The sequence below is a fragment of the Dipodomys merriami genome, unplaced genomic scaffold, assembly GCF_024711535.1.
Source record: "Dipodomys merriami isolate MVZ:Mamm:240054 unplaced genomic scaffold, mDipMer1.0.p SCAF_1, whole genome shotgun sequence".
Taxonomy (NCBI): domain Eukaryota; kingdom Metazoa; phylum Chordata; class Mammalia; order Rodentia; family Heteromyidae; genus Dipodomys; species Dipodomys merriami.
The window spans coordinates 83734477-83759454 of record NW_027202270.1 but is presented as its reverse complement, the minus strand read 5'-3'; the positions used below and the strand labels follow the sequence as shown (position 1 = coordinate 83759454).

At 41.8% G+C, this 24978-nt stretch overlaps 1 protein-coding gene across 3 annotated transcripts in view; it reads left to right on the top strand.

Moving 5' to 3' along the window:
- The window catches only part of Ccdc93 (coiled-coil domain containing 93), a 78210-nt gene extending 53963 nt beyond the window's left edge, over positions 1–24247 (top strand). For 2 of the 3 annotated variants that reach the window (XM_070024444.1, XM_070024434.1), the window contains exons 16-24: positions 1608–1679; positions 3612–3665; positions 5165–5227; positions 7831–7939; positions 10612–10694; positions 12659–12696; positions 14576–14660; positions 18151–18264; positions 18838–24247. In XM_070024444.1, coding sequence (XP_069880545.1) covers positions 1608–1679; positions 3612–3665; positions 5165–5227; positions 7831–7939; positions 10612–10694; positions 12659–12696; positions 14576–14660; positions 18151–18264; positions 18838–18891 — 672 coding nt within the window. In that variant the 3' untranslated portion in view covers positions 18892–24247. The other variant, XM_070024454.1, reaches the window with a different exon arrangement.
- The last annotated feature ends 731 nt before the right edge of the window (positions 24248–24978 follow it).

The following is a 24978-nucleotide window of genomic DNA, read 5'->3' as shown; positions in this document are numbered from 1 at the left end:
GCTCTTGTTTTCCCTCCCCTGTGCTGTTGGGGCATGCCGTCTAGGACAGGATAAAAAGCAGACTCTTCAAGCAGTTGTATGCCAGACTCAGGAGGGATAGCAGAGGGTGTGAAATAGGAATCATGTGCCAGAACTCCAAATGGAGAGTATAAACCAAGAATATCATCTGATTTACAAATATCTTGAAAGGTTTTTTTTTAATAAATTTACTTTATTATTGTTATAGAGGTTATTTACAGAGGGCTTACAACTGCATGAGTCAGGTAATGAGTATAATGTCTTCTGTTCCCTCATTCTCTCCAAGTTCCTCCCTCCCATCTCCACCCACAAGTTGTATAGTACGCTTTGGTCAGTGTTCATTGAGCTCCACTGCTGCACTTTTTACCCTTTTTTTTCTCAAGTTCTATACCCTTCTGAAGATGTACACTTGAATGCATCATCCATAAGGTAAAGAGGACAGAATCATTAAAAACTTTAACGAAAGAAAAGAGGCCTCTTTTGTTTCCATATCTTGGAGTTTCAGTATGTATATTATTTTATATAAATATGAGGAATGCTCAGAGACACAAATGGCATACATTCTCTCTGATATGCAGAAATTATATCTAAAATATACTGGGATATCACAAATTATACAAGATTCTAGGTATCCAGACACAATGAGACCAAAAGAGGATATCCAGGAAAGAAAACACAAAGGTGGAATGTCTTAAGTGCCTCTTCATATTTATATAAAATAATATACATACTGAAAAGTTTTTAAAAATTAAAAAATTAAACATACAAAGCCAGGGGTGCCCTCCAAAGCCTGGGATGTCTATCTGTCACATGCATAAGGCCAAGCTTCTACCATCTAGGAACTTTTAAATCTCATGAGGCTGATACAGTTGGAGGCAGGGAGTGAGGCCCAACTAGTTTTATATAAGCTTCAGAAGAAAAAGGGTCAATCCCACACGGGAGCTACTGGATGTAGGGAGGATGGCAAGTGGAGGAGACTCTTAGTGAAGTAGAGAGAAAATGTTAAGCAGGTAGATAAGGCCAAGGCAGACTATGAAGAAGAGGCAAACAAGTCTGTTGAAACCAGGTTCAGTGCCACTCATTGTGCCAGCTATTACTGCACATTTCACTAGCCCTTCAGAAAGAAAGGCCTCCTGGCTGGGTACCAGTAGCTCATGCCTGTAATCCTAGCTACTTAGGAGGCTAAGATCTGAGGATCATGGTCAGAAGCCAGCCCAGGCAGAAAAATCCTTGAGACTCTTATCTCCAATAAATTACTCAGAAAAGGCTAGAAGTAGTGCTATGACTCACATGGTAGAGCACTAGCCTTGAGCACAAAAAGGCTAGAGACAAGACCCAAGCCCTGAATTCAAGCCCCAGGACTGATGAAAGAAAGAAAAGCCCTAGTAAATGGAGGGCATGTCTGCCTCCCTCTTCCTGAAAAATACCTTCCTAAGCTGGAAATTGGCATCCGAGCAGCTAATTCCAGGTTGTTTTTTTTTGTTTGCTTGTTTGTTTGTTTTTTACCCTCTTATGAACTTATGAAAGAGAAAATAAGATCCAGTTTCTAGCTTGTCGGATTTTTGTAAATGTTTATATTGCTCTTCAAGGAGGAGATGGCACGGCTTCAACAGGAAATTGAAAACCTCAAAGCTGAGAGAGAACCAGGAGATGATGAAAAGGTAAGTGTGTCCTCAAGACTAGCAGCCACATTATCACTACATTAAATGATTTCTTCAGGATTAACCAGCAATCTGTGTGAAAGCCAGTTTACTGAACCTAGCCTGTAAGTGGGCGAGTTTTTAATGTCTCTCCTTTTGAGGTAAAAAGGCCATAGTGGATGTGGAGGAGCAACCAGAGACATGAATTGTCAGGTCATACAACTCAGACCTCTCTTGATTACATTTAGGAAATGTCTCAGTTGTTTCCCACATAGTCTGTTCTTTAAGTTTCCTTTAGTTTATCCATTCCCTCCTCTCTACTCAGGCTAATGACAAAAGGTAACCGTAAATGTGAAGGAGGAGAGCAGTGGTGGATTTCTACTAGAGCCCTAGAGCTGTGAGAGCAGCCACATCTAACCCAATGAATCTCCATCGTTCTTCTAGGGAACTAGAGTAGAATTCCATTGAACATTCTTATATAATAGAATAGGAATATAATGTCTTTCTCTGACTAAGTAAAATTTGTAGGGCTCTCTGATTTTGTTCCTGTCATACTGTCGTACTCATTCAGAGTTTTTTGTTTTTTTTAATTTTTTTTCCTGAGAGTCCTTGTGTTTAGGATGGGAGACCTGGAATAGCTGTAGACCCATTGATTACAAACCCCCTTTACCCATAAATGAAGGAGAATCTAAGCTCCAAGGAAGGGGAAAGATTCTTCCAAGCTAGTAGTACCAGGAGCCCTCCAAGTTCCCAACAATGGGCCTGGTCTTCTCCAGTGATCATTCTGGGATTTGGAAGACCACTGTCCTCAACAGGAGACCCCAGCCTTACAGGGGCTTCCTTTTTGCTGGGCCATATTAAAACTAGGTTTTCAGACCCAGGAACAAAATCTTGGAGTCCCCTGTTAGGTAGGTCCATTTTCCCCATATGCTAATAAAGAGACATGGTGAAGGGCAGAGAAAGGAGATTATTACATGGCAGCCCTGGGAAGACAGCACTTGAGTACATATATACATCTTCAACCATCTTCATTGGCTTCAGGTTAAATAGGGAAAGTTGGGAGGAGTACATACATACATCTTTAGCCATCCTCGGAGATACAGACATTGGCTTCAGGTTAAATAGGCTAAGTTGGGGAGCTATAGCCTGGTAGATCATTAGTCTTTGTCTCTGTAGGAGTTCCAGAAAAGTTATTTTACCACTGAAACAGAATAGAAACAAGCTGCCTGGCAGGTGGTCTCTTGAGTTTTTGGCAGGTTTTTTAAGATGATAAGATGACATTGCCTGTTTTAGGGTCAGTTTGTCTAGATGTTTATATTGTTCTTTCCTGAAGTCCAGGGTGATTATAAAGTGACTGCAGCAGGGAAGAGGTCAGATCAAATGTGCAAAGTGTAGGCTGGGGAGTGGAAGACTAAGTGTCCAGATTTAGTTAATTCATAAAGCCCAGTAAAAGCATCTTTTGGATTGCCTTTTGCAACATGACTTTTAACTCTATGAGATGTTGGGATAGATGAGCAACAGAACCAGGATTGCCAGCTTGTTCTGGGACCATCACCACATAGGCTGCCTTTGAGTAGTCTCCAGTTTGGAAATTCTAAAGCATGAGCCATCAGCTCAGCCACCCCGATTTTGTTCAGATAACTGAGTTCCAGGTCCCATTTCTATCCTCAGCATATCTTTTTATAAAGGGATTGTTTCACTGAAGAGAATCACAGTTTAGCTCATTAGGGTATAACTGTCAGATACTTCAAAACAGTTTAAACCACTGTTCTCATATACAGGCTGTGTGGTTTCTATTCTCTTTTCAGATATGCTTGGTAAGAGTCAAGGTTCCGCTTAGCTCTGCTGTTTCCCCACCTCACACTCCTGTCTACAACTATACTCTTAACTGCTGTTCCATTCCCCTTACTCAGGAAAGGTATTGATTATATTCCTATATTTTCATCCTTTTAGACCCTTTCCAATGGAGAGCCTCATGGAGCCCTGACCTCCACACTGACTTACAATGTAAGTACCTGCCCATCTACAGACAGGCATAAAGGGTGTGGCAGCTAGCTTTCTTTTCTCCCCAGACAGCTTTCTGGCCTCCCTGAATGTCTGTACAACTGCCTCCTCATCTGCTGGGCTTTTAGGGACATTATGCCACTTTATACACCTGCTCTTCAGATAGAGGCAGGAACTTATTGGGAAGGCCCTCAATGCCACCATTCCAGTGAGTTTTTCTCCCAATTCGGTGTGCTGGAATTCTGCTTTCATGTTACCATTTTAACTGATCAGGGGAAAAGCCTGTGTTGGACACATGTACTTGTCATAGCCCTTGGGCTCTGAGGGGAGAGGGTAGTGTGTAGGGAAAAAAATTTTTTCTCTACCATATACCAAGGTTGCCAAACTTTTTCTGTAAAGGATCAAGTAATAAGTCTGTTGAGCTTTGTGGCACAACTGATAAAGAAGTCATAGTCACTGTATGAATGAATGCATGCAACTATAGTCTAATAAAGTTTTATTTACAAATATTGACATAGAGATAAATTTGACCCAAAGCTAGAGGATTTAGTTTACAGACTAAAGTTTGCTGACCTTGTTCTGAATTAAGCCAGTGTTCTCAGCACATCCACAAACCTCTAGGGGAAAGGAAAAGGAAAGAAAGTGGATGGGAGAGGAAGGAAGGAAGCTCTAACTGTTGGCCTTTTCAAGGCCAGAAGAATGGGCCTCAGGACTCCCACAGTGACATATGTTTCCTGAAGCTAAGCTGAGCTGGTGTGTGTGTGTTTATTTATACATATGCATTCTGTCTTTTAGCTTTCTCTGAGTCAATAAACTGTCCATCCATGTCTCCCACTGTACAGTTCAGTGTGGGACTAGTCTCTATTCTCTACCTCAGTGCTGTCCAAAAGAGTGTTCTGCTATGATACAAAGTGTTCTCCTGCTATTGTGAAAACCACCAGCTAGATGTGGTTAAGAAAGACTTGAAGCCGGCCAACAGTACATGCCTGTAATCCTAGCTACTCAGGAGACTGAGATCTGAGGATCCCAGTTCAAAGCCAATCTGGGCAGGAAAGTCCATGAGACACTTATCTCCAGTTAACTATCAAAAACCAGAAGTACAGCTGGCTCATTAGTAGAGTGTTAGGCTTGAGCAAAAAAGCTCAGGGACAATGCTCAGCCTCTAAATTCAAGCCCTCGGACTAGCACACACAAAAATCAAGACAGAAAAAAATCCAAATATAGATTTGAAGTATGGAATGGTAAGGGCTCATGGCCCTACACTTAAGAACCACTGGATTCTTCCTGGAATCTTGATGAAAGGAGTTTTAAACATAATGTGAAAAATATCAAGAGCCTCATGTCAGATAAGACCCTGATCCTGAGCTTGGGCATTTGAGAACAGAAATTTGAGGGATTGAGATAGGAAATATGATAAAACAATATATTAAGTTTTAAAGACCCCCCACCAAAGAATGAATGTTTTTCATTCCCAAATAATTCTGGTCTTTTCACATTTTTAGGAAGATCTAGACAGACGGTATAATATGGAGAAAGAGAAACTCTATAAGATTCGTTTACTACAGGTAAGTAACAAGAACTAACAGTCTATAGATACATCTGACTAGGTAGGAAGTTACTGAAGTAGAATGTCTTAGTGTCTGAGAACTAGAGAGATCAGGTAACAAGAATGATACCTACAGTCCTGTTTCTATCTGGAGAGTCATCATGATTTAAAATGGTAATAGCATCACACATTGGTGTCTTACTTTCTCTGTCACTCATTTGAGTTTAACTTCACCCCATGTAGAGAGTAAATATTGTAAGTCTCTTGTGTTACATGAAAAAAGTGAATACACATAGGTTAAATTCTTTCCCAGAGGCAGAATTTGAGTTGCCAAAGGCAGGATTCAAGTTCCAGTACTTTTCCTCTTTAGTTAGATGCCCCATAAAAATATCTGATAACCATGGACTTGAGAGAATGACATCAAATGTTGGGAAGTAGCTTTTAAAGCCAGCTCTAGAACTAAATGCAGAGTCAAAGTTAAAACAATTTCTGAAATTAAATATACACAGTACAAAATTTTAATCCCTTTCTTGGCTAGTATCCAGCTCATGGAAACTGAAGAGCTATAAATTGCACTGGACTCAGGCTGCCCTCCTCTATATTCTTTGGGATGGAAAGGCCAGGCTATGGTGAGAGTGGTCAACAGGTAGCAGAGGCCTGTAAGATCCTGCTTCTTCCCTTTCTGGCTCCTAGTTATTTTGCTGAGTTTGGGGGTCAGTTTTGGGTGAGTCAGATATATTCTTGTGCTGATCTAATCTTCAACAAGACATAGAATGAAATAAAATCAGAACACTACTGCCTCATATTTGGAAACTTAGGCTGAAAGCTCCCTACAGTTTCTACCTTGCAGGTCAGGGCTCAGGAACAGTAAATGGTATGACTCAGCCTCTGGGACCTGGCTGGTTGAGAATTGAATGCCCATAACCATCAAGATGCAAGGGAATTTATGTGGAAATATCTATTAAGGGCAGCTTCAGAGCAGCTTGAGGAAAGCTGAAGTTAAAAAAATAATTTGGTGATGGTGGCAAGAAAAAGCATAAAACAGAAGAAATAGGATGGGCGTGTGATGCTAAGTTTCTGGTGTGTGTGTGTGTGTGTGTGTGTGTGTGTGTGTATGTGTGTGTGTGTGTGTGTGTGTGTGTGTGTGTGTGTGTGTGTGTGTGTGTGTGTGTTGCTAAGAAAAAGCATAAAACAGAAGAAATAGGATGGGCGTGTGACAAGAATGCCAGTGACATCTTTCTGGGTATTTAACTAAATAGATAGATCCAAGGAGTAAGTGACTGTCAGTATTCTCGGAACAGTTTGAGGAGGAGATTCATGTCTGTGTTTGGTCAGTGCTGACTGAGGCTGTGGCAATGTAGACAGTGTAAACCCTGCTAAGCACACATAGAAGGAGCAGCCAAGGGAAAGAGGAATCCACCATGTGGCTGACACTGAGCTGCTGTGCCAGCAAGGTGGGAAGCAAGAGCAGTTCACAGAGGAGGCTGAGCAGTGAGCACAGAGGAGAGCATGGGAAGTGCTGTCTAGCATCTAGAAAGCTATAGGCTAATCCTCATCCATTGGCTATGACCTTGGGAAGATCTACCATGACTTTGGCAAGAGCAGCCAAAATCATCAATCCACAAAGAGGGGGGAAAAGGATGATGGGGCACTGTGGGGAGCAGGCATGGCTCTGAGTGAGGCTGCCATGAAAGGAAAGAGAAAGAGGCAGGCTGGTGGCTTGAAAGGTAATGAGGTTTAAAGAAGGGTCTTTTATTAAAAGTGATGGATTTGAGCATATTTAAATATTGGTGAGAAGACGCTGCTGAAGTAGGGAAGGTTTAAGGCAAATTAAAACTTAAATACTTATTCAATATTCTGTTCCAAGGGGAATAAAATACAAGTCAGAGCCTAAGCACCTATGAGGTACTTTGGCCAAATGGAGATTTGATGCTTCCATACAGCTAGAGTTGCAAGGAACTAATTTTGGGTTAGGTTAGATGAGTTGATAGTACATTTCCACTTGGAGTCTGTGCTACCGAGTAAATTCGAGGACACTTCTGCTTCTGTGAGTGAAACAGACCTGAAGAACAGGAGGATTGGCTGACAGGAGGAATGAAGTCAATGCTGAGATCCCAGTGTCCTGAGCCTTCAGAATATGAATGGAGGCATGTGTGGGCTGACTGGTTTGCTCCTGCAGTAGCTATTCCCTTTGCATCACTGCACTTCACTGTATTGCACATTCAGTTCATAGGGAAATTTCCCTAGTCCATGAGAAATTAAAAAAAGTAAAAAAGTAAACTAGTGCTTTTCAACCAAGCTGAGGAATTTAGAATGTATTTTGGATGGACAGTGGAATGACATACTTTCTATATTCAGGTATGGGTTCCTTACTTACCTGTGCCCAGGTCTATAACCCTGATGCCATTCAAGGTTCAATCTATAATACACCTCCTCCCACATGTTATAAAGGGAGAAAGTCAATTAGTTTCACAAGTGGGGAACTGAAGCCAGTCTCAGGATTCTGTATCTTCATTTCAGGGAATGTGGTTGGGCTCAGATGGAAGTTGGGGCAATCTCCACCTGGGGAATATGTAAAACCTTTGGCCAAGTAGTATTATTTCCTCCTATCTTTCCATGTAGGCTCGAAGGAATCGAGAAATAGCAATTTTACATCGCAAGATTGATGAAGTGCCCAGCCGAGCTGAACTAATACAGTATCAGAAGAGATTTATTGAACTCTACCGCCAGAGTAGGTGCATTGACCACACATAAGCTCTTGAGGCTGGGAGGGACAGGAGACAAGGGGCTCTGGCCACTTCAGCATTGGGCTGTGTTTACCAGAGCACAGTCCACAAATGCCAGCCCAGTAGGGGCTTTGTTTATTATATATGTATTTATTTGTCATATTTTAAGTTTTTTAGTATTATTATAAAGATGATATACAGAGGAGTTATAGTTACATTAAGTCAGTGTCACCCCTTGCTCTCTGTTTTTACCTCTCATCCCACCTACAAGTTGTATAGTTCATTTTTAACATAGTATCCAGTGAGTACCATTGCTTCATTTATTATCATTATTATTATTATTATTCCTAAGTAGTTGTACAAAGGAATTTCAATTCAGCATATCAGTTAATGTGTACAGAGCATCTTGGTCATTATCACTCCTTCCATCATTCTTCCATCTCTCCCAACATTACCAATCCCCTCAAGTTACATGGTTTCATTTGCATATAGGTACTTTGAATATTATGCCTGTTTGGGGCTTTATTTCATCATAAAGGCTGTAGGAGAACTCTGGGGGCAGCACTGTGGTACTCTCCTACTCATTCTATAAACAAATTCTTTAAGCAAGTGAGCTCTTAGAAATAGGCTTTTAAACCAGTCCTCACTGTGGCCAACTACATGTCCTTCACAGGTCACTCCTCACTCTGTTCTGCTTTCTTGCTGATACAGACTTTGTTTTATCACATCATATTCACCCAGCCTCCCAGGACCAGTCTGATCAGTGACCACATTTTGTGGCTCATAATGTCCTGCAAAAGTTGCCATTGTCTTTCTGCTCCTACTTCCTTTGCCCTATCTGTTCTTACTTGCATCTTATCTCAGATAAATGACTTAGATGGTCTGCAGTGCCTTCTCCAAGTTTTTTACCAGTTCATCTAATTATAGCGCTTGGCTACTGAATCAAGCATTTTTCCTTACTGTACCTGAGCTGGAACCTTTCTAGTCCACATACTGTGGCCACATCCTGTGCCTAAGCACACTATAAACTTCCTGTACCTGTATCTAGGTCGCCTCTCCTCTATCAGACAGAATCCTTCCACACCCAGCTCAGACTCTGTAAGCCTACCCCATATTCCCACCACAGACAAAAGCTAACTCTTGTTTTCCCTCATATCTTCCTGGAGCCACAATGGACCTATTCAGTCTCCCTGATTCAGTGCTTCTTGCCAGTTCTGTTCCATAGTAATTTTCAGGTCTGTTTCTTCTGTCTGGATTGCAGCTGAAGCCTCCTCTCATTTCCACTCCATGTCTAATCACCTCAATACTTTTGCTGACTGATCTTTCTCAGACATCATTGATCATCTTTTTATATTCCTGTTGTAAAAGCTTTTCTATTTAATATCTCTCTGGGACTTAGATAAGCTTCAAAATCCCCAGTATAACATACAGATTTTCACATCATTTGGTGTACAATCAGTATCCAGTGACCCCCATTACTCAGTGTCTTGTCATCCGTCTGCATCTTGACCTGTGAACCAGCCCCCAAGTTCAGAATGTCACTGCCCTGCAGTTTCCACTAGGTTAATTTCAAGATATACTTCCAAGTTGGCTTTGAAGCCGTGGCCTCTAAAATACCCTTTCTTGTTCAAGCTCAAGCATTGTCCTTCTTCAAAAGGTCTGGGTCAGTTTATTCCCCATGTCCTAACCTACCAGCCCGAACTTTCAGTCTTTGCATGATCAGAGGCGTATGTCAACAATGACAGCTGTCAGCAGAAAATAGGTTCTGCCTTAAGTTAAATCTTTGCCTTCTACTTGAAAGCCTTCAACAATAATGTTGCATATCTATATATTTCAAAGTAAATTTCACAAGTTAAAGTCATTTTATTGATAAATATTAAATTGTACATAAGAGTTTCACACATGTATATATTATCCTTTGATCGTACTCACCTGTCTATCACTCTTACCCCTCTTCCCTTCCCTTTTCATTTTCCTAGTAGTCTCTCTTTTACTTTCATGGCTTCAGTGCTTTGTTTTGTTTTCATCTATCCTGCACAAATGAAAAGTGGAAAATGTAGTGCCTGACTTTATAGGACTGACTTGTTCACTTAACATGGCCATCTTTGGTTTCCTCCATTTTCCAGAAAACAACATAATGTCATCATTCTTAGTAGTTTAGTAAAACTTCTGTGTGTGTGTGTGTGTGTGTGTGTGTGTGTGTGTGTGTGTGTGTGTGTGTGTGTGTGTGTGTGTGTGTGTGTGTGTGTGTGTGTGTGTGTGTGTGTGTGTGTGTGTGTGTGTGCACATACATATACACATTACATTAATTTATCCATTGGACATGTTGACACCAAAACTGTTTTCAAGGAACTGCACCAAAATAGCTACATCAGTTTATCATCATCATCATTATCAAATATCCTCAATCCCACCCAGTTTTTTAGCCATCTCAGAGAATAGTGACTGGCTCATTTATGGCAATAATTATAATGCTGACTACATAGTGTCATCTACCTGGGTCCTACCAATAGCTATCCTCATGTAATTGGTTCTGAGACTTTTCAGAAGCTTGCAAGGCAATTAAGTTTGCACATAGACCTGGCAGACCTGAGTCCTGGCATATGCTTCATGAGAACAGGGTACTTAGGTCAATTTGATCTCTGCTGTCATTCATATCCTGTCTCTTTGCATTTAGTTTCTGCAGTACACAAGGAAACCAAACAGTTCTTCACTTTATATAATACCCTGGACGATAAAAAGGTTTATTTGGAAAAAGAGGTAAGGAATTATTTCTCAAAAGAAAATAATCGAGGTTAACAACCAACACTATAGTTGACTTCAGGAAGTTCGCGTGGTCTTGATACCTGGGAATCATTCTATGTAAACATTCAGTTTATGTAGAAAGATGCATAATGCCAAATGCTGAGATTGATCAACCAGAAAGTGCAAAAATCCTTGGGAGTTCATTGTCTGTGGTGAGGTGAAGCTAGTAGATAGCTATTCTATATAGTGCCATGTGGGGAATGTTATCATGAAAAATATAGTGCAAGCACCAGTGGGGGAGCTGGTTTGAATTTTACAAGACAAGAAGAACCCACTGAATGAAGAAGACTGTTGTGTGGCTTTTTGTAGCTCACATAGAAAAACTAGCCATTTAATCATCAATGACAGACATGGGCATGAATTCAAATGAATGGGAACTCAAAGCAGAAGCAAGGAGTTGATGTGGGCACTAGCATCTCTCCCTCTTTCTTGCTTTCCTACACAAGTTAGATATATTCCTGACTCAGGAACTACCCAAATGGCAAATGATTAAGGAAGAATAAGCAGTTATGACTCAATCAAGAGAACAGACCTGGTCTTTACAGCAGAACAGGATTGTAGAGGAATCACAGCTTTGGAATCACTTTGGCCATTTTCCACCCCTCTGAAATTGTGTTGATGATGATCATGATGGACAGAAAGTGAAAAAATGTCAAGTCTTTGCATATGATGGATTCTCAATACATATTAGTTCTTGTTCAATCCTCTTTTAGAGGTTGGCACACCTAGTTTTTATTTTATTATCATTTTTCCAGCTATACTGTGACAAAAACTTACGATTTTAATAATAACAATATTATAGATGTATATCCTCTTTGAACCCAAATCAAAGCATCAGTAACTTTTGTTATCTAATGCAATCAAATCATACAGACTCCTTGAGAAGAGATAGTTTAGTGCTTGCCTATATCTAGGACCTTACACAGTACTGGCATACCCCAGGCATTTGATAAATGAATAGATGAGTATGTTTGGTGAGATTTGGATCAGACATAGGGAATAGCTCTGCTCTATACTCTGGCCTACTTGTTAAAGTGAAGATTTGCCAGCACTAATTTAGGGATAGGTCAACTCCTTCTCAGAACACCTTGAGCTCCATTGCCCTTCTTCAAAATTGTTTACAAAGTTGTTGCAATTTTTTAAAAAAGAAAACTAGGTGTGTTGAGGGAGTCGGATGCTGGCTTTTTGTTCCAAATCATAGGTAGAACTTAGCTTTTTAACGTTGTCTGTGTATTTTATTTTAATTGTATTTATGCATGTGATATTTTACATTTTAGATTTTGAACCTAAAATCTAAATATGGAAGTTCCTTACTCTAAGCCTACAGGTTTAGTATGTACACAAACATAAGAGGACCCAGGTTTTTTGGCCCCAGACTCAGCCCTTTCTGGGACTCTATTACTAGGGTAGATAGAAGATCCTACTCTGGGGAATAAGGCAGTTTCCATGGTAATGGGGCCATGAAGGATTTATTCCCTCAGAAGCTCTCACAGCCATCTGGCAGCTGGCCACACTGGCAGGCAGATTCTGGGGAAAGGAATAGGATGGGAACTGTTTTCATTCTTCCCTCTGACCCTGCATGCTGATAGCCACGAAGATAATTATTATCATAGCATCTTCGCAGCTTCATTCAGGGCCCATTAGAAAGCCTTCTTTCTATGATTCTGTGATAATGCATTTTAGGAAGAGGAGTTTTCTTTGAGTAGATAGAAATTAATTCTCTCAAAGTCTAAAGGACTAAGAATATGTTGCTCTTTTTTTCTTTCATATGTTGTTACTTTAATCTATGTTAAAGTAACTTCAGTATGTTACTTTAAATTGGCATGCCTTCATTTCAGAAGTAATGTGTGGAGAGGAAACAAGCTTTCAAAGCCTAAGGCAATTATATGTTAATCTTACAGTTTGTTTTTTGTCCCTAGATTAGCCTGCTCAACTCAATTCATGAGAACTTCTCACAGTAAGTACCTTCCACCCTCCTTCCTGTACTTTGTATTCAGTGCACCTCACCTTACCCATAGCATGACCAAGGAAAGTACATGCAAGGCTTGGTGCTAGAATATAATGCTTACACTTCACCCCTTCTGCTCAGAACACATGGATCTTAGTCTACTGTCCCTGAGTCCCTGCAAAAATGTAATTTTTTAATGACAAGGAAGGGCTTTGGGGAAAAGTTACCCTTCAAAGAACTTGATTTTTCATCACCATTATAATCTCTTTGAAAATTACTTTTGTCTTGGTAAGATTAGATGAATACCATTTGTTCTTAGTACATAGAGAAGCCATAAAGTTTAGATAAATCTTTGTAATTTTTTAAAGACTTTTAAAATCATGCAATAGAAATGCCTCCTCCATTTTGTTCAGATGTGAATTTTTTTTCTTCAAAAATTGGATAGTAAGGCTGCTTTCACACAGATCACACCAGCCCTCAAGCATGTCCATGGTGGGCTGTCTTACCCATGCTCCCTCAAACCCCCACTCAACCCCAGGGAAGCCCAGGGCTTGCTTTCTGTAGTACAAACATCTGCTAGTCCTGACAGGTGAAAAGATACATTGAGACTGGAATTTTAAGAAATTATAAGCTCTAAATTTAAAACAAAATGGAAAACCAACTAGCTTCCTGAGAAGATGTGGATTTAGGGAATGCCTTATGGTCTTGTGACTTTTCTGAAACTGATGCTCATCTCCCTTTCCTGATCATGGAGAAAGTGTGCAGTGAGGGTTGCTGTGAAGTGCCCTGCTCTGTCACCCTGACCTTTGGAGGAACTCAAGTCCTGTGTGGCTCTGATCCTCCTGGTATCCTGCCCTCTGCAGTGGTAGAGCAAGGCAGAATGGTTAGCACATTAGGAAGCCTCTAGCAACAGGACCAGGCTTCCTAGCCCTAGTAGGAACACTCAGAATATGTTTACCAGGGCTAGGAAGGTGGCTCAGTGGTAGAGTGCTTGCCTTGCACGCCTGAGGCCCTGGGTTCGATTCCTCAGCACCACATAAGCAAAAAGAAAAAAGCCAGAAGTAGTGCTGTGGCTCAAGTGGTAGAGCGCTAGCCTTGAGCTGAAGAGCTGAGGGACAGCGCCCAGGCCCAGAGTTCAGGCCCCATGACTGGACCCAAAAAAAAAAAAAAAAAAAAAAAAAAGAATATGTTTACCAATCCTGGGAAAAGTCTCCCAATCAAGCCTGTTTTCTCCTTCCTTCCTTCCTTCCTTCCTTCCTTCCTTCCTTCCTTCCTTCCTTCCTTCCTTCCTTCTTCCTTTCTTTCTTTCTTTCTTTCTTGGTCAATTGGGCTTGAACTCTGGGCCTGAGAGCTGTCCCTGAGCTCTTCAGCTCAAGGCTGGCGCTCTACCATTTGAGCCACAGCACCACTTCTGGTTTTCTGGTGGTTTATTGGAGATAAGAGTCTACAGACTTTCCTGCTGGGCCAGCTTTGAACCATGCTTCTCAGATTTCAGCCTCCTGAGTAGCTAGGATTACAGGTATGAGCCACCAGCACTCAGCCCAATCCAGACTTTTTAAAGCCAAATTTAATTCGTTTCTTAAGCAGTGTGTCTGTCATTTTAGCTACGTTTTATAAGAAAATACAGATTAGTTAGTGAACCTGTGGGAAGAATGAGGAAATAAAAGATCAATATTAAGTTATTAGGCCAGGTAGACTTGACTGCCCTCCTCACAGGTTTAGAATCCTGCCTGAGACCCCAGCTGTCTCTATGGGTCCATTGAGCTTTACAAAGGCCCAGTTGCTTCTGGGGACAACAGTCTGGACCCAGAGCTGACTCCTTGGTGTCCCGCCTTCTCATAGTTTAGTTCTGTGTGCTGTCATACCTCTCTGTCGGTTTCTCTTTCAGAGCCATGGCTTCCCCTGCTGCCCGGGACCAGTTTTTACGGCAGATGGAACAGATTGTAGAAGGAATTAAGCAAAGCAGGATGAAGGTCAGCTGACCTATCTTCTGTAGTGTCACAAGTTTCACTGTGGTGGGAAGACTTGGGAGTTTGCTGCCCATCCTTACCACCCTCCAGAGAGTTTTCCACCAGATATCTGACTGCAGTGGGCAAGGACCTACCCCTACCCCTTCACTGCCTGTGCCTCACATTCAAAGACTGAGTAGCAGTAGTACTCTGAGTAGCAGCTCTGAAGCATTGTGCACCCACTATGGGCAATCACTGTGGGGGGAGGGGGGAAGGTGAGGGGAGGTGGTCTGGGGACTAGGCACTGTCCCTGAGCTTCTTTTTTTTTTTTGGGGGGGGGGGGTCCAGTCATGGGCCTGAACTCTGGGCCTGGGCACTGTCCCTCAGCTCTTCAGCTCAAGGCTAGCGCTCTACCACTTGAGCCACAGCACCACTTCCGGCTTTTTTCTTTTTGCTTATGTGGTACTGAACAATCAAACCCAGGGCCTCATGCATGCAAGGCAAGCACTCTACCACTGAGCCATCTTCCCAGCCCCTGTCCCTGAGCTTCTTTTGCTCAAGGCTAGAGCTTTACCACTTGAACCACAGCACCAGCACCACTTTTGGCAGTTTATTCAAGAGTCTCATGGACTTTACTGCTCAGGCTGGCCCTGAACCACAGCCCTCAGATTTCAGCCTCCTAACTAGCTAAGATTACAGGCATGAGCCACCAGCGCCCCACTCTGCTGATCTTTTTAAGAGTCTCTTAAATGAGTGGGGCTAGTGCCATGGCTCAAATGTAGAGTGGCTACCTAGCAAGCTTCGGGCTGTGATTTCAGGCCCCACTACTGTCAAAACAAAAAACAAACAAAAAAATGGAAAACTTTAAGTGGTGTTACCTCTACAGATGAGAAAATGCTAGTCATAGTGGCATCATCATAGTGGCCTATCATCCCAGATGTGTGGGAAGCATAAATAGATAGATTGAGGTCCAGACCAACCTGGGCATAAATGCAGGACCCTATTTGAAAAATACCTGAAAATACCTATTTGAAAAAAAGCTGAAAGTGCAGTGGTATAGGGCAGCTCCAAAGCAAGCACAAGGCCCTCAGTTTAAACACCAGTGCTACAAAAGAAAAAAGGAAACCGCTCTGTTTGTAAAGCCAGGATGGGTCTTGCTTCCATTGATGTGACAGTTGAGTCTGTGTCCTCCCGAATTGGCAGAATAATAGACTAGCATTAAGTAAACATGGTAGAATAGGCATTTCTCCTCACCTGGGCTTCTGAATAAAGAGGGAATCATGTGAGTAGGCATTTTGACCTTATCCAGGGAAGTAATATCTTTGGATATTACAAATGCTCAATCAGCAAAAGCATTTGGAGTTGTTACCCTAGTTGTGAAGAGGAGATGAGGAAGGAGTAGGAGTGGTCTGAGTGGCAAGATGGTACTGAAAGTAGTATGAAAATGAAACTAGAGCTGAGCACTGCTGACTCCCTACTCTTCCCACTGAACTCATTCATATGGAGTGTTAAGAAGCAAAGCTGTCTTACTGAACAGCTACTATGAAGTAAATGATCTATCATCTGTTTTAACATTTAACATCACACATTTCTTACAACAAAACTTGTGATTTAGATTATATTATCCCCGTTTTACAGCTAAGAGGGAACTTGTCATTGGAAAACATTAAATAGCTTGTCCATTGGTCCACAATGAGGGGCAGAGCTAGGATTTGAAGGTAGGCCTTTTTGGCCTTAAGCTCTCATGTTTCCTATATTGCCATTCTACTTTCCAGAGTGGATTCATAATTGACTTGAAGTCATTAACTGTATCACTAGAACATAACTGGTCTTGGCCAGTTTTTTTGCTAAAATACTAAATGAACAAGAGGGATCTGGTTTAAAGTTGATACGCTGAGCGAGGAAGCTCGCTGTCAGTCCAAGCCCTCCTAGTGCAACAGGAAGTATCTGGTGGCTTGAAGTAGAGTCAAAGGAGAAATAGCAGGGCAAGTTGTATTGCAATGTATCAGAAGTTTGGGCTGGCGCTGGTGTTGGGGTTATGGGCACAGGAGATCTGCTGTCAGCAAGGAGGAAGGCTGACTACTGAAGATCTTCATTCTTAGTGCAGGAAGACACTGGCCAAAGTTCTTAGGTGGGGAGTACTACCACTGAAAGAGGCAGATTGCCACACATAAGACTTAACCACAGGTATATTGCAGGTGTCCATGTGTAGAATTACACAGGGAGCAGGGCACAGAGACTTGAGACTCAGGAGTTGATGCAGGGTCAGAATTGGACCAAGAAATAAGTCCTTTTGTGTTCTGAACAATGTTGGGGTATGCATCAAGGTACTAGATTGCATTTCACTTTTGAGGTCAACAGAGACCCTTATTGGGGAGAGAGAAGGCAAAAGTACTGAATCTCAGGTACAGTCAGGTCACCTTGTGTTTACTAACTAAATCTGTTTCCAAAATCATTCATGATTTTATGTAATAAGCACCACATCAGTCATGATTTCATGTAACAAGCATCCAGTTGTGTTATAGTGTAAATCTTTGTGCCCTCACTTTCCACTGGCCAGTGCTCTGAGGCTATCTTCAGAATATATAGTACTTGTCGCTGTCAGCTCTGCTCCAGTGCTCCTCCTCAGGGGGTCCCCCTGACCTTCCAGTCTGAGGAGCCATGTGCACTCCCCACCCTTCTCCAACCCTTCTTCATTTTCTTCAAAGTCCTGGTGCTTATGGAAACTCTAATGTGTCTGTTCGCTAGACATCAGTCTCTAGAGTGTGCGTTGTGAAAGCATGGACTTACCTTGTGCACTGCTACTCTTGGGGACTCTGGTAGTGTTCAGTCAGTATTTACTGAAGAATAAACTTTTGGTAGCCTTTAAAGAGTGTCTTTCAATCAACATCAAGCCTCTAGGATGTGATCATAATCCCAGAAAACCAGTATTGCCTAGTAAGCAATGATCAGAACTATTGTATGGTTTTTAAAGTAATTGTAGAACGCTTGAAGTATGGAAACAATTATATCAAATGGAAAGGTGGTGTGCATCTTTATTGTATAACAAACAATTTCATATGTCAGGAGTTTTTTAACCTCAACACTACTAACATCCTGGGCCAGGTAATTCCTGGTTGTGGGACTGTCCTGTACATCAATCTTAACAACGTTCCTCTCTTTTACCCATTGAAAGCAGTGGCTCCTCTTCCTCACAATTGTGACTCAAAACTACCAGGAGGCATCACCAAATGTCCTCCAGAGGTAATATAACCTCCCAGTTGTGAAACACCCACCTGTTTATTGTGAAATTGCTCAAAGTGACAGAAATAATGTAATTATTTAATGTCCAGTGATAGTCAAATTGTTGAGTAAATTGCAGTGTCATACAAAGAAATGAAAGTTGTTGAGCCAACCTCAGTTTCTATAGGTGGAAAGAAATCCGTGGAAATATTGATGGTTGCTATTGGATGTTATCAGCTGCCTTTGTCAGGAGCCTTTTCATCATCCACCATTTTCAAAATATTTTCAACAGATGGAAAAGAAGAAACAGGAGAACAAAATGAGAAGAGATCAGTTGAATGACCAGTACTTAGAACTGTTAGAAAAGCAGAGACTGTATTTTAAGACTGTGAAAGAGTTTAAAGAGGTAAGGAGGAAGGTGGGTGGGGTGTGTTAGAGCTAAAATAAAGTTCATATTCATCTCAAGATGAGCTTTTAAAAACCAGAGCAAGTACGTAGTATATGGTCTTCAGCAAGTAATAGGGGCAGGGAGACAGTTTACTTTTTAATTCTAGAAAGAAATAGTTACAAAGGGCTCTTTTCTGTGTGCATTTTTTCATACTTCTTTTCCTAAATGCTGAGAATACTCCTACCCCTCACCGTAAGAATAAGAGTGCGTCAAAGGGGTTTGCTCACTGTACTGCTACTTGCTGCCTTTCTGAAAATTCCTTAGGGTGCTTCTACACAGTTCCTTCACACCTCTTACCCTCATAAGCCCAGTGTCTGGTTTCTATCCTCTTGAAGATTTTAGGAAATCCAGTCTAGCAGCACAGCAATAATGTTAGTGTATCTGTTTTGGTGTCAGAGGTCAATAGGATGCCAGATAGTTTCACCATGCTGTTTTAGCTGTCCGAACCTACTCCTGAGGGACTTGGCAAGGACAGCAAGGCCAAGTGGGTGCTGGTGTAGTCACACCTCTCCTCTCTCTCTGCTTCTCCAGGAGGGCCGCAAGAACGAGGTGCTGCTGTCCAAGGTGAAAGCCAAGGCCTCCTGAACCCTCCCAGCCATGTCATATATTGATTTTTTTTAACGCCGTGTATCAACTACAAGATCATGGAATGGTTCTGGAAGCAACAGTAGAGAGATGCAGGTGTATTAATTTCAACTCCTTGGATGTTTCCTTTTTCCTGATTGCTTCCATTTCATCTCTGTTGGCTGTTGTGGATAGAATTTGACAGTATAAGCACTGGCTTGGATAACACTCATGATTCTATGAAGAAATGTGAGCAGTACTCATTTTCTATTTTCATTCGACTGTTCTTCCAGTAACATTGCACTAATGAAGGTACCTGTATTTGTATGGGCTCTAAATAAAAGAGTTCTTTTGTTTAGCAAGTATTAATTGAGCAACTGCTGAAAAAATAAGCCCTGAGGGAGATCCAGCAAATGTAAAACACAATCGCTACCCTTCAGGCATCCAGTAGTATCCAGAGGAACAATCTCCCACAACTTTGCCAGAAGTTTACAGTGCAAACAGAAGGCCATGGGCAAATGATTTGCCTATATCACACATTGGTCACTTGGGCTCTTCACCCACTATGGTGCCTTTTGCTCCTAACTCTTCTTGGTGCCGCCCTGTAGGCTTGGATGTCATACAAGGAACTAGAATGAAAGCTGTGTTGTTAATTTTGCCTGAAACTTTGAAAGTTAAGGATACTTCAATAGGAATTACATGTTTCTGTGTCCCAATTTTTATGTGAGTTATAGGCAACACATGATTAAGCTTTTCTTGATGGAAAGCACATTCCATGTTCCTACACTGCAAAGAACGTCATAGCATGAGCTAGGAGAGAGATCTGCACACTGCTTCTTTCTATTAGAGCAGCAGAGAGAAGACAGCAGATAGTGCAGTGCAGAGACATGGAGACTTCATGGAGAAAATGGAAAAAAGATTAGGATATTAGGAAGGCTGCTTTCAGTGAATATTGTTAGCAACTGGAGGGTACAAGACTATACAAGACACACAAAAAGGTGAGGAGGAGTGTTCAGGGAGTGGTCTTGATGGTGAGACACAAGCAGGTTGATACAGAAGGCATAAGAGACCAGACTGGAAAGATGTGTGCCACCACACTGCACAGGGCTTTAAAAGGAAGCTTATAGGTTGGCTTCATCTTGGGAAATGAGCAGTCTAAAACAAACACAGACCTTTTGCCCTGGCTATCAGGAGCTTGACCCCTTGGCCATAGTCAGTAAACCCCAGTGTGAAGATCTCACCCCATTCTCGCATACATATGTTGTCTATCCAGCAAGTTTTAAGTTGAGAAAAACATCTGTATTACCTTGCGAAGAAGTTTGTGGATCCACCTCTGGCTACCTAAATTTTGTGAGCAGGTAGAAAGAATTTGGTACAGGTATAGGAACGCAGGAGCAGGTAGTATTCTAGTGTTACCGGAGTCTATGTGTCCTATGTTGGTGTTGGTGAGAAAACTATATTTCTTTTGAAGAAATAGTTTTGTTTCTTAGGAGTTTCATTGGTTTGGTTTTGCAATAGAGATATTAGATACCTTTTTTTTAATCCACAAGACCTAATTCAGAAGATAAATTAGCCCGTGTTACTTGAACATAATTTGAATGAGACTGCAGAAGCCAGTTTAGAATTGCATGTTAACTGCAAACAGTCTGAAGCATGGGCAGCGCCTTCATGAGTAATTAGGACATTGTGCAGTCAGGCCTTACAGGCTGTGGAGCTGCTGAGCCTCCTAGCCCTTTCAGAAGAAATTTGGGCACCTAGAGGGAGCTCCAGTGCCACATCTTTCTTGGTGTCCAGACAGAGTGCTGCATCATATTCTTCTGAGTTACTTGCATGCTTTTCCAGAGTTGTAAGGTATGAAGATGCATTCTACATAACCTTTTTTTTTTTTTTTTTTTGGTTGGTCATGGGGCCTGAACTCTGGGCCTGGACTCCATCCCCAGTTCTTCGGTGCTCTCCCACTTGTTTTTGCCACTTCTGGCTTTTTCTGCTTATGTGGTGCTGAGGAATGGAACCCAGAGCCTCATGCATGCAAGGCAAGCACTCCACCACTGAGCCACCTTCCTAACCCCTAAATAACCATTTTAAGTATGTACTTCAAGGGAAATAAGTTTTCAACCAGAAGCAGACCATTCAAACCAGTGAGTTTGGTAATGCTGGCTGCTAGTACCCTTCACTCTCAGCCTCTAGGTCAGTAGCATCCCTTCCTCCCATATGCCACTCATGGATTACATGGGGATGTTCTAGTTTAGACCCGTATTAGAGCTGCTATGAGCAAGATAAGACTTGATGCTCATGAAGTACCTGGGAGTCACTGGGCCTCTAGAGGTTCAGTGCTGGTAGACAGCTAGGCCATCACCACTAGAAGCAGGTGTAATGTGTTAAAGAACAGTAGTCAAGAATCATAGGAGAAACTGTTTTAGGAAGTTTACAAGTTTGTCAGGAATAATAAGCTTTTATTAGTCAGACCATCTGGCTTAAACAGGATTCTGGTTTCTAGCCTATATTTGAAGACAGTGGGTTTCTGCCACCAGGTTCACTGAGTCTGGCAGTGGAATCAGAAGACTGGCACCTGGGTGAAGGTCAGAAATCTTTCCTCAACAGGCTGGGGAAGCACTTCCCAGCAGCACTGTAGCCCTTAGGCCCTCCTCAGACCTCAAGCAGAGAGTGGAAATGTCTCATGAATTCCTTTTTTTATTATTATTATTAAATTTTTATTGTGAAAATACTATACAGAGGGATTACAATTACATGGACAAGGTAATGAGTGCATTTCTTATCAAGCATTGTTGCCTCCTCCTTTGTTTCCCCTTCCCGTCCCTTCCCATCTCCCCCCTCCTTCCCCTCCCCTCCCCCCCCCCCTGCCAAAGTTGTAAAGTTCATTTTCAGCATAACATCTCATTGTTGCAATGGGTCCACCTGTATCCCTCTTTAAACTATTTGTTTTTTCCCTTCCCCTCCACAAATTATACCAACATCAAATATAGTGAAAACAGGCATTATACCATGGGGGAGGGACATACAAAGCAACAAAGAAAGAGACCCAGCAATCCCACTTTTGGGCATTTACCCAAATGATCACAAACAAGACCGTACTAAAGCTACCAGCACAACTATGTTTATTGCAGCATTATTTACTATAGCTAAGATTTGGAATCAACCCAGATGCCCCTCAGTAGATGAATGTATCATGAAAATGTGGTATATATACACAATGGAATTCTATGCCTCCATCAGAAAGAATGACATTGCCCCATGTGTTAGGTAATGGAAAGACTTGGAAAAAATTATATTAAGTGAAGTAAGCCAGGCCCAAAGAAACAGGTCCCATGGTTTCCCTTATTTGCAATAACTAGTATATGTAGGAATTCCTTTTACTACCTCACAAGGGGACCATTCCTGTGGCCTTGGGGTTGTCACCTTGACAGGCCCCAACCACGGCTGTAGTGACAAAGCAAATCTGCCTGTAAGAGCATTTGGGTCAGTCTGCCTGGTCTGCAGTCTGGTCCACCTGGATTTCTGTTGCTTCTTATTCTTTCCTATCTCACCTGCTCTACAGGTGACCAGCTGATGTTCAGTTTAAGAGCCAGGCATTCTAGCAATAACTTTTACTACTTACTGTGGCTGAGACAGCAACTTCTCCCACTTACTTTGGCCAAGACTGAATTCCTTCTGATTTCTGGTAATTGGTTTGAGGGATGCTATGCAGAAAAACACTTTAAGAAGTTCTTTATGACTTACTCATAGCCAGTGGTGGCCATGAGCAAAAGAACATCTTACCACTGAACAGTACAGTGAAGAGCTCATCAGCATGGCTACCACTGTCTGTCTTTGAGGTTGGGCCTGGCCTGGGAAGTGCTTTGTTTCATGCATCTTAGAATGTCATGCCCTCTTGGTCTTTTACACTGAGAGCAAACCTTCGTATGACACACACAGGTAGGCTGAAAGTAATGTTTAAGAAGTAATTTTATAATCATATGGTATGAGATCATTAGAGGAGTTGGTACTTGGTCTGCAGCTTGCTTGACAACACAAGGAGTACACTGAGTCCTAATAATCAGCCTTTGTCAGTTTCCTAATGAGGCCAATCTCACCCTACATGGACATTCCCTATGCCTGGAGCTCAGTCCCCTCTGAGATCTTTGGCAATGAGTTTTTTTCTTGATAGCCTAATACATGCACAAACCCATTTAACTTTGCCCTGATCACTGCCTATGCCCTGTTGTCTAGATGGCGATGCAAGAACGTTGTCTTGATGGCACAAGTTGCTGCCTGAATGTCTCTTAGTCCTTTGTAAGGTCTCTTAACTGCACTCTTCTCCAGAATGTGTAAGGGTAGCAAAAGCAAGGGGACCTTGCCTGTCACACTATGGTCTCCTCCACATCTAGCTCAAGGCGAGTGATCAGGAAATACTGCTTGGATACATTGGCTTCTCCAGATTGCAGCTTTGCAATCCCCATAGTAGCCAATTTTAGATTTAACCTTTCCTCTAATTTATGCTTAGTTTGAAACAGGTCAGCAATTCTATTCAGCATCTTTAGCAGCTCTTGCTCAGTGTGTTTATTATTCTCTAACCTTGAAGGTTGAAATGGAAAATGGTGTCAAGAGTTTTCAGACTTTTTGAAGGAATTACATTATAGAAACTTTTTTCCTCCCTCTATAGGAGGAAAACAGAAAGGGAAAATACTATTTTCAGATAGGATCGCGAATATGTTTTGTCTCCAGATTTTTCATGAATCTGAAGGTAACTTGACTGGTAGAAATGTCTCAGTCGCATGAAACCAAGCAAGTGGGACAGTGGGACAGGCTGCAGGAAGCACTCAGTACAGCACTGGCAGAATCGTGAGACTAACAGCCTCCATGGAGGACAACTGGACAACATATTTCACAAGTGCAAGTGCACAACCAGCAATACCACGCCTAACAATTGTTCCTACTCACAAGGATTTTTACCGAAGCATTGTTTATAGTAGCAAAAAGTTGAAAACTCCCCTCAGCAGTGAAATAAATTACGGCCATTCCCTATGAGTTGCTCTGTGTATATGGGTCATAGCATAATCTTCAGGCTGCATGGTTAAGTGGGGGGGGAGAGGGAATGCTGAGTATTATATAACAGTGTTGGAATAAAAAAAATGGGTCAGTACATGTGTGTAGGTGTATGTGTGTGTGTGTGTCTACATATACTCATGTGTGTGTCAGTGACATCTACTTACATATGCAAGTAGATGAGTATCTCTGGGAAGTTACACAACAACTTGTGGCCTTCATTGCCTCTGGGAAGAGGGGTGGGAGTGACTTCACTGTATGCCTTTTGTACCTTTTGAATTGTGTACACGTGCATATATTATCTCTTCAAAAATAAAGTTTTTTAAAATTGTAATTTGCTTCAGTTTTTTGAAAAAACAATGGAAGAAGCTCCTCGTGTCTTGTCAGTTTTCATAAAGAAGGTAAAGCTTTGAGTCAGAGGCAGCTAGACTCCATTGTGTGGGTCTTGAGGACAGTGGGCCATGCCTCTTTTGGTTGAAGAGCTTTGGAGAGGTGAAACACTTGTGTATGTTGTGTATGTTGACTACAAGGAGGGATGGGGAGATGGACTGTGAAGCTGGGTCCTGACAACAGACTGAGGCTGTCCCATTGATGCCTGCTCTTGTGACTATCACAGTGTTATCTAGGTGCCCACAAAAGACATGTGGGTCACAGGCCCATCTTGTCAGGAAATCTGCCAATAGGTGGAAAATCCTGTTTCTCCTTCAGTAAAACTGTTTTGTCCAGTTGCAGGAAAGTTCTTCTAAAGGAGTTATATCAATTCCATTCCTCTTTACCAAGAATTAATTTACAGACAGGTGTCTAACCCTAATAAGAGACTGATAAGCCCTCTAGGAAAGAGTTTTCTGCCAATGACAATAAGAGTAAAGCTTCTGCCTCTTTTTCCTGTTTTCTCAAGTTATGGAGGAAAGGACAATATTTGAGCAACTTCAGCCATCTTGAGACCTTAAGACATACTGACATACTAGTAAGCAGAGTGAAAAGATGGAAAGAATTGCTTCCCTAAAGGCATGAGAAGTGTGAACCACCATGAGGTCCACTTACCTCCATGTTCTTCTATGAGAA